Raw genomic sequence first — 8939 nt, 5'->3', positions numbered from 1 at the left:
AATAGTATAGGTGGATGGTTAGGCCTGTTGCAACGTGGTATAGCGTTGGACAGTGGATGATTAATATTGATTAATTATTACAACTATTTTACTGCTTTCAACTTCTGTTTATAAATGCCCGCTTTATGCAAACGAACCATTATAGCTATCCCTTGATAATTCCCTGCATCATACCCCTATTCCGGTATGACTTGTTGAGTATAGTGGGTAGTACTCAGTCTTGCTCTATTTTCCCCAAACCCCAGAATTTGAGTATGCGTCAGATGGTGGTTTCTCCGAGGAGTAGGCTTCGTCCGTGCCATCGAGGATGCCTGTGGAGTGGTGTTCCCGCTGCAGTCCAAGTCAAGGCTTAGCTCCAGTTATCCTTTAAGTTTTCCGCTGCATTTATGTAAGACTTTTATAATGTTTGTAAGACGTGGATCTGTATGTCAACTTTGTCGTTTGTGTACCCCGGCCGGTCCTGGACGGGGATTTTAATGCACATTCTGCTTGGAATTTTATTCGGGAATTTCTGGGTGTGACACATTGCCACATTTTATTCTAGTGAGTTCTTAGTTTCGATCTCCGACAATGAAGTAAGTTTCATCAACTTCACTTGTATCAGCGTGGCTAGAACTTTCTCGGTTAAGTCCGATATTTCTATCTAGGTTGATGAGGACATCCTCCACTATTACCCGTTGGCAAAGACGCAAAAGTCGAGCGGCAACCATGTGAGCCTCTGAATAATCCCACCTTGCTTAGCTTGGGAGGAGGAAGCCACCTTAAAAGGGAGAGCCACCCTTCCCCTATTGGACTAGTCTTTTAGGGAGATTAGGCCTTTCCCCGAGTGGGTGGGCCTAAGAACTGTTGGGGTCTGGGCAACCTTAATTTGTTGGGCCTCGGCCAACCCCACCAATAAACCCCTACCACTATGTTTTGATAATATATTTTATATTTTTTATGCAGGAGTTGACGGTTAAAGTTTTCACTTAACGACCATTTATAACTGTCTCAGTTAAATCCGATCTATCAGATTGCTATTAATAAGCTGATAAGTTTTTGTGTAGTGTTTCATCGGAGCGATAAGTTATTTTGTGATGATTTCTAAATACTGTATTGGCCTCCTAAGTTGATATCGGCTCCCTAAGTTGATGATCAACATCTTGATTATCGATCTATTTTCATCTTGTTAGTTGTCGGATCAAACTAACTGGCGCGCTCGAAACTCATAATACATTGAAGTTAAGCAATTTTCCCAGGTTTTCATGTATCATGACGTAATTTCACGTCAACAGATAATACATAACTCAGTGTTTTTTTTTTTGCAATATACTGGATTTTAAGGGCAACGTTGGTGTTATTTGAAATTTTTTTATAATTAGTATTTTTGTTATTATGAGATGATAAAACATGAATAATACTTTACTCGTGACTTATATTTTTATTTTTTAAAAAAAATTCAAATAAAACGGGCAGTCAAAGTTGAGCGCGAAAAAATCATGGCTGTATTTAAAAATGGGACGAAGGGAGTAGTATAAAAGAATGCAAAGTATTCATCATGTGTGATATTTTCTCAACTCTTGTGCACAAATTAACAAATGATACTTAGAATATATATAAGTGATTAACTGATTAAGCACACAGAGTGCAGCAGAACACAATAGATAAGCTAAATAAACCCACAGCAATACATACATATATACGTGTGAAAAAAATCGTCTGAAGCGGACGGTTCAACCGCTTGTCTACGACGCATGGAGAACAAAAACATCAACACCAGTGCTATGAGCAGTATTACCCAGTGGTATCTAGAAACTGAAATATAAATTTCGCCATTTTATACAACCCCTTTGGAAAAATTTCCCCTTTTCTTCAAATCAAGCGCTTACAGAACTATATATGTTTACTTGCAATTAGTTTTGTCTATAAAATATAACTGGTTCTCTAATATACGGCTCCTGATCCTGATCTTGCAGAACATTTCCTGATCTAAGCAATTGTCCTCCTATTGCTTTGGATGAATTCCTCCTGCCCTGTAACCCAGCATAGTGTTCAGCCCTCGGCGATCATCTGCTACGAATTGTTATCACCTGCATTACTTTTTTTTGTTCGAATTAAGTGCAAATCAATGGATCGGCAGAACTCCAGGCTATATGACAGATGTGCAAAGATTGATTTGGTACCTCTTGCGTTTGGTTTTGACGCTGGTGGAGGAAGATGGGTTACTGTGCCAGTTTCTTTTCCTTTGGTTGATGAACCAGTTGTTGATCTGCTTTAGCTGTAGCCCTGTTTCTTGGACTAGCCGTGCCTTGTCTTCCTCCTACATGACGAAAAAAAAGGGAGAGGAATTCAGTTATGTACATCCTGTGATGAACACCCAAAATGGATGAAAAGAGAGGGCACAAGTGGCCAAACGGCATTGCAACACAACAAGCGTGACAATAAAATAAGGTGCTTGAACAGTATAGGAGACCATAACAAGTTCAGAAAACTCGCAAGATTCAGAGAAGGCAGGACACATGGAAATAATAGACTTCTAGACGAGTAAAATACACCAACGATCCTTAAACTTGTCAGGAGTTTTCACTTAGGTGCATGAACTTGTAAAGCGCACATCGAGATCACTAAACTTGGTTTATTGTATCATACCGGTCCAAAGCCTCGTTTGACTGTGGTCTTGCCTACGTGGCACGCCACGTGGACAATGACATGGAATTTTTTTTTATTTTTTTCTCCCTTCTTCCTTCTTTTTTCTCTTTCTTCCTTCTTTTTTCTCGGTGGTGAGAGGCGACACGAGGGGAGGGGTTGTCGCAGTGGTGAAAAAAAGAAGGAAGAAGGGAGAAAAAATAAAAAAATCCATGTCATCGTTCACGTGGCGTGCCACGTAGTCAAGACCACGGTCAAACATGGCTTTGGACCGGAATGATACAATAAATCAAGTTTAGGGCCCTCGATGTGCGCTTTGCAAGTTCGTGGACCTAAGTGAAACCTCCCGATAAGTTTAAGGACCGTTGGTGCATTTTACTCCTTCTAGACTAACCTGTGAATGCAAATAATCCCTCTGTTTCATAATGTGAGACTTTCTAGCATTGCCCACATACATATAAATGTTAATGAATCTAGACACATACATATGTGTAGATTCATTAACATCTAAACAAATATAGTCAATGATAGAAAGTCTTATATTGTGAAACGGAGGGAGTATATTAGTCATAAGGAAGCTAAGCATGTGAATTGTCTCACTCTCATCATCACTTACTGTTGGATATGGCCACTTTGCATGAGACTGCCACCAAGCTTTTAACGTAGAAGTCGTGTCTCCCGGTAGCTTTCCCGCTCTTCGCTTGCGAAGAATTTCTTCTCTTATGTCAATCAGCTTCTCTTTGTAACCCTGAATTTGCCAAGTGATTAGTACTGAGATTCATCAACATGTCCATTTTTCCCCCTGAAAAGCAATTATTGGAATCCATTTCAAACCTGCTTTAGTTCATGCTTTAGCTCTTGACGGACACGCTCCATTAGGGATCGCTCGCTTTCTGTGGGAAGGCCGAAACCCATGTTATCCGCTCCATCCAAGCTTGGATCATACATGTTTGCCTCGCTATCTGCCTGATCATCTTCACCGTCTGACATGGTTGCTCCCGTGCCTTCACCGGGCGAGGCACCTGTCCATGAATTTCCAGTTTGTCATTTTCTTTAATCAATTTGATTGATACCAGTCTACCAAAAACTAACTTAGCAAAATACTAAAACCCTCTCAATTTACGCTCTGATCGTGTCTGTAACACTCAAAGCTTTAGAAATAGAGAATGCTCACAAACTTGGAGTTTCTTTCTTTTTTTTTCCTTTTTTAGAAAATGGATTAAACCGGACTTGGAGTTTCTATCTGAAGCAAAAATCTTGAACAAACAAGAGCAAGAGCAAGACTAAGCAAGAGCAAGAGCATATCGTGCCAGACTAAGCAAGAGCAAGGAACAAACAATTCGCTGCTCCAACAATATGCCATTTCCAAACCATTAGTCAATTCTTTACTATCATTGCATTACCAAGAAAAGTTTGGATTTTTTTTCCTAATAAAAGTTTTACTTTTGTAAATTATGAAAATTGAAAGAGATAACAAAAAGGTTGTACCTGTCAAACTCTGAAGGTTTTGTTCAAGTTCCCAGCATGCCATTACTGCTTCCATAGCATGAACACGGACATGCTGCTGTAGCTGCTCTTTAAACGAACATAATAGCAAGACGTAGTGCGTCTAAGAAAAGAAACAACTACAGGTTACTAACATGAAGTGATAAACTCTAAAACAAATGTAGTGATCAAGTATGTTGAAAGAATCACTATATATATAAAACAATATCATAAAATAGATGCAATACCCAAAGGCAATGAAAGGCAGGAGATGCAAAGAGAAGATGTCACATGGTACGTAGGACGTCCGAAAAGGGACGTGCAGAAGGATCAATCTTTGATTAAAAAAAAGGAGATCAAACACCAAACATTAATAGCATTACACAATCTGTATGGCAGACCGAGCACACAAGTACAATTCCTCTGCTCTGAAAAAATCCATGTTGTGACATTGAGGTTGTCAGTGTCATACCAAGTTCATTAGCTGTAAGGCAAACGAAGGGCTAAATTGGAAAAATATATGGTCCCAACATCAGTAGTGCGTTGGTGCTGTTGCTAGCTTAGGAGAAGCTATCTGAAGCATAATGATGCTTTATGGCTGCTACCTATTATTACAAGGTCCAGCATACCAGCCAGGACATGACCAAAGAATCAAGAAACTGACCAGGACCACCAAATCAATAATGATATCTTTCTTGTGTTTTCTATCCAAGGCAAATTAAAAAAGGGTGAATCCTTAGTTGCTTAAAAATAGATGGGACCGAGACTATATTGCATCGTAGTTCTGGTCGTATGACCCTTGATACGATCAAAGGCCTGCACTATAAGTGGACAAAAAGAAGATGAAACAACCAGTATCTTGGACCACTGTTGGCATATTTGTGTTCTGGTGGTCCTGTTCAAGTGTGCAAATACAAGATACTTACAGAAGATGTTTTGCGATGGTCCTAGAAATCAATGTAGATTGTCCATCTTTTCTAATCCAATGGACTGTGTCTAGTTATACTACCACCTCAATTATCAGTGGTAGAATATCTTTTCTACTGTTAAGGGATAACTAATAATCAATAATTCAAATCACTTCTAAGTTTAGACACATCGGCCACACGGGGTAAATGAGACAGTATTTTAAGTCCTAGAAGACATGTACCCGCATTTCTTGCATAGGGACCAAAAAGTACACCATATCACAAGCCTTTAGTGCAAGTAGGTACTGTAAGGACGGTCCTGCCCATGCTTGTATGGGTATGCATCATTTATTCAAGATCAACCACTACTTTTTTCACATTGCAAGGCACATTAGACACAAGAAACATAATATAATGTCACGTGCATTGGCCATTCTCAGTGTCTTGCCATTCTAGTACTATTATTTGCTTCTTCTGTTTCAAAAGAAAAAAAAATGTATTTGCTTCTTCACTCCTTAAAATATGGGAAACGTGTTTAGTACATGCAAAAAAAAAGTTCCATAGTATCCATTCCTACAATAATATACTCCGGCCTACTCAATCAAACTCTACTACGTTGTATTCGTCTGAGTAGACGCAACAGAGGGAAAACGATATCAAAATCAAATGAATGCTGGGGCTTTACGCATTATTATTATCAGCGCTGCTGAAATCAACGCTCATTTATAATTCACATTTTGAAACTCGCTGAGAACTGGACCATGCCTTGACTGATTGCCAAGACAACAGAATAACATGCATTTGCAGCTATCACTGCACTGGCACAAGGAGATATAGTAAACGAAAAATGTCCTAAAAGAAACCATACCCAGTCCTCTTCATAATATTTGTCCATGGCTCACTGTACGAACTAAGAACAGATCAATAAAGCTCAAATTAAGAAAAAAATCAATGAGAAAGGACCATAGATACCTCTACATATAAATGCATGATACAACATCTTACCTCTTTTGGAGCATTCAATTAGAAACAAGGAATGAAAAATCGTAATAACTACATACTGTTAGCATTCTTAACAAACAAATATGTATGTGGAAACGAATTCTTCAGAACAATAGACATATACACAGGGACGGAGACGGCTAGCTTGACTGCTTGAGCATCCTAGGCTTGTCTCCATCCCTTGTAAATCCATTCAAAAATCCATGGAAAGTTTGAAGATTCGACGAATCGCATTGGTTGAGCCCTGATCTTTATAAATTCCTGGCTCCACCGCTGATATACATTTTGTGAAAAAGGAGGGAGCAAAGAACACACAGGTGGATCTAAAATGCAAAGGCCCTAGGGTACAATGGTGAGAAACATCACAACCAAGCCCACCCACAATCTTTTCTTTTGCACCCCAATGACCACCACCACCCACAACTGGTAACGGCAAGTCCCTACACCATTTATGGCGTGGTCAAGATGCACACACATAGTATTCTACATACACCCTCTCCCATGTCAAAACTGGAGAGGGAGAGAACCAGAGGAGAGAGAGAGACCAGCCCAGCTTTGGGAAAGGAACAGAAAATGGCAGCAAAGGTGGTCAATATTGCAGCAGAGGAGATAAGTGGGAGCCATGGCTGATTGTTTCCCTCCCCATGATCCCCCACGACTTGCCCCGTGACCTCCACATTTTTGAATGCAGGAAAGAAACTGGTCGAAATCGGTGTGAAATTCCAGGCGAAACCGAAACGTGATATGTTTAGCGTGAATTCAGGACTCAGGTTACAGCGTCCTACGTCACTTGTCGCACCAAACTCATTTGAAAGATTGTTTCCATGAAAATTGTAGACCCCAGTAGAAACAGTCAAAAACCCTACTTGATTGCGAGCACACGGGATCTCAGAGCTAGAAGCCAACCAGCAGAAACCAGATTATTTCTTAAAAAAACAAAGGTTATGTTAATTTTTTTCTCTGTGAAAGGAATAAGCAAAGTTATCAGATGACATTGCTGCAAGAACAGAGCAAAAGGGTAAGAAAAAAAAAGAAGAAGAAAGGCAATGGCAGTACAAGGATACGGTTAATTTCTGCTTCAAAATCGATAAACCAGTAGGCCAAAAAGCAACAGAAACATGAGGCTTCGTGATTTGAAAACTGAAATCGCGTCTGAATAGCAACCGCGAATCCTGACACAAACCCTACGGAAGCAAACTTGGGAGAGAAGAAGAAGAAATAAACAAGCTTGCAAAATCAAAAAACGCATCAAAGGACGAATAGCTTTTAGCCTTTCACCCCTGAGTAATAAAGAACAGATCGCTTGACCTTTTCCCGCGATTAAATTAAGATAAACTAATCATCCAAATCCCCCTAATTAATCCCGCGGAACCACCAATCCCAAGGCAATCCGAACAACCAGCGGAGGGCGTGAGGATGACGAAGGCCGAGAGAAGAGAGAGAGAGAGAGAGAGAGAGAGAGAGAGAGAGAGAGAGAGAGAGAGAGAGAGAGAGAGGTAGGGTAGGTTTGTGATGTGCTCACCATGAACTGGTCGAGCTCGCGGCCGTCGTCCCCGGCGGCGGCGGCGGCGAGGGCGGAGTACTTGGCGACGACGCCCTGCGACTGCGCGAGCTGCGCGTCGATGCGGGGGAGCTGGTCGACCGGGGTGGCGATGCGGAGGCACGCCACGTGCGCCGACAGCAGCTGCTCGTACAGCGGGTGCGCCAGTATCTCCGCCTTGCACCGCGCCGCGTCCGCCTCGCCGCCGCCGCCCATCGCGGCCGCCACCGCGTCCTCGCCGCCGCCGCCTCCACCCATCCACTGCTGCACCCCGGCCGCCGCCGCCGCCGCCGCAGCCGCCGCCGCAGCCGCAGCGCCAGACGGCGACGCCGACGAGTCCGACGTGGTCTGCAGGTGCAGGAAGCTCCCGTCGTTGTACCTCATCCACGCCGGCGCCCCGCCTGCCCCGACCCCACCCGCCGCCGCCGCCGCCGCCACCGCCGCGTCGTCCGCGCCGAGCGCCTGCATGGTCATCTCGTGCGGGAGGTGACCGTGGAACGCCATGGCCTCCTCCCCGTCCGGCGGCGTCGCCCCCCTAGGTAGCAGGAGGACTAGCTAGCTACCTATAGCTAGCTAGCTAGAGAGGTAGAGAGCTAGGAGTATGAGGTGTAGAGGAAGAGGAGGGTAGGCAAAAAGCCAAGCGGAGCGGGGAAAGGGACTCCTGCCTCCTTCCCCCTTCTTCTACACTCCCTCTCTTCTCCTTCTCCTTCTCATTCCCTTGTATTCTCTCTCTATATCCTAGAGAGAGAATGCTATAGCTAGCTACAGCTCTCCCTCTATATCTCTATATTTCACTTTCTCTCTCTACATGCTCTAATGAGGAGTATATAGTAATAACCTCTCACTGTCCATCTAGGGTGAGCATGGCTGCATTCCCTGATAAAATAACCCTGTTTTGGTGACTGTACCGGTTACATAGTACTACTACTATATGCCTACTAGGAAATGGTAAGCTTGGGGAGCTCCATCTTGTGCTAATAATGATGTTGCAATGGGGGGAGAAAAGGACCTTACCTCATGTAATTTTCTATGTCCAAACCAAAACAAGGTAGTAGCAGTGCCACCAACATCAAATTAAAAGTGCCCTCCTAAGAAAACGATTGATTTCGGCCGCGAAAACCATGCAATAATACATATCCATCGGTTAGAAAGCGTCGATTCATCCGGGGCTTGTCATCCGCGAATAACATGAAAATTTATGTATCCATAGTTTTGTTTCACACGTAGACGGTTTTTTCGTCCGTCTTTAGTACAGTTTAACGGCGCCACGTTGAGAACGAAAAATCTAGAGTTAGGTATTTAAATTGCATAATTTTGGAAGAGTGGTTGTGAGGAAACCAGCAAAGAGAGGGCGTTCCATGTTTAATAAAGGGGGTGGG

At 42.7% G+C, this 8939-nt stretch overlaps 1 protein-coding gene across 5 annotated transcripts; it reads right to left on the bottom strand.

The window, feature by feature from the left end:
* Positions 1-1644: 1644 nt before the first annotated feature.
* On the bottom strand, positions 1645-8253 carry LOC4345191 (homeobox protein knotted-1-like 13). 5 transcript variants are annotated; one of them, NM_001422528.1, is made up of 7 exons: positions 7855-8198; positions 7543-7808; positions 4114-4234; positions 3460-3647; positions 3242-3373; positions 2163-2299; positions 1646-2077 (listed from the first exon to the last, which is right to left on the bottom strand). In NM_001422528.1, the coding sequence occupies exons 2-7, from the start codon at positions 7774-7776 to the stop codon at positions 2053-2055; spliced, it is 837 nt and encodes a 278-aa protein (NP_001409457.1). In that variant the 5' UTR covers positions 7777-7808; positions 7855-8198; the 3' UTR covers positions 1646-2052. The 5 variants fall into 5 exon arrangements, with proteins under 5 accessions (XP_066168967.1, XP_066168968.1, XP_066168969.1 ...); NM_001422529.1 differs by having other exon boundaries at positions 1646-2069; XM_066312870.1 differs by having other exon boundaries at positions 1645-2077; positions 7543-8253.
* Positions 8254-8939: the final 686 nt, after the last annotated feature.

This window comes from Oryza sativa, chromosome 8 (genome assembly GCF_034140825.1).
Source record: "Oryza sativa Japonica Group chromosome 8, ASM3414082v1".
NCBI classification, from domain to species: Eukaryota; Viridiplantae; Streptophyta; class Magnoliopsida; order Poales; family Poaceae; genus Oryza; species Oryza sativa.
Note: the sequence above shows the minus strand (reverse complement) of the source record. Positions and strands in the feature narration are given on the sequence as shown.

Excerpts from the sequence above, each read along its gene's own strand:
- LOC4345191 (XM_066312870.1), bottom strand. The coding sequence starts at position 8,064 with ATGGCGTTCCACGGTCACCTCCCGCACGAGATGACCATGCAGGCGCTC. Across the intron at positions 4,235-7,542 it reads GCGAGCTCGACCAGTTCATG|ACGCACTACGTCTTGCTATT; the intron begins GTGAGCACATCA and ends TTCTTTTCTTAG. Across the intron at positions 2,078-2,162 it reads GTCAAAACCAAACGCAAGAG|TAATGCAGGTGATAACAATT; the intron begins GTACCAAATCAA and ends AACAAAAAAAAG.